General features: G+C 43.4%; 1 protein-coding gene across 1 annotated transcript in view; it reads right to left on the bottom strand.

The window, feature by feature from the left end:
• LOC114028595 (olfactory receptor 10A7-like) overlaps nt 1-58 on the bottom strand; it is a 943-nt gene extending 885 nt beyond the window's left edge. Inside the window, exon 1 of the mRNA XM_027842857.1 lies at nt 55-58. Within this exon, the coding sequence (XP_027698658.1) occupies nt 55-58 (4 nt within the window). The remainder of the gene's footprint in view (nt 1-54) is intronic.
• Between the last annotated feature and the right edge of the window lie 470 nt (nt 59-528).

Consider the following 528-nt stretch of genomic DNA (forward strand, 5'->3'; position numbering starts at 1 on the left):
AGTGGAGTCATTATCATCCCTGATTTGTTAAGGTAGAAAGTGAGACACCTTTACCCATGGCCATGCAGCTATGTCAAATCTATGATGTGAACCCAGATCTCCTGATTCTAGCTCCAGTGATACTTCTCTGCACTACACTGACTGAACAGAAATGTTCTGATTCCACTTATGATCCTACCAAAGGAAGAAGCATCAGACCTACCTTGGGTTTCACCCAGTCTTGGAGTTGCCTGGGTGCATGAGAGGAAGGAATTTCAATGTTTGACTGTGGCTACTAGGACTGAGATGCCAGGAGCTCTTCCCACAGGACCCAGCCAAGAGGGAAAATGAGCTCATTACCTTTCTCTTCCTCTGGTTCCCAAGTGAAGATAGTGTAGGGAGATGGACAATGAAGATTCATTCATTTAATTCAGTGCCCTCTTCAAGTCTGAGGATCATTACACATCATTCATAATGACCACCACCCAAGTTCAGGTCCTTGTTACCTCTCATTTGGATTATCTATGAATCAATCAATCATTCAATCAA

Source organism: Vombatus ursinus, unplaced genomic scaffold (genome assembly GCF_900497805.2).
Source record: "Vombatus ursinus unplaced genomic scaffold, bare-nosed wombat genome assembly UNPS02004960.1, whole genome shotgun sequence".
Taxonomy (NCBI): domain Eukaryota; kingdom Metazoa; phylum Chordata; class Mammalia; order Diprotodontia; family Vombatidae; genus Vombatus; species Vombatus ursinus.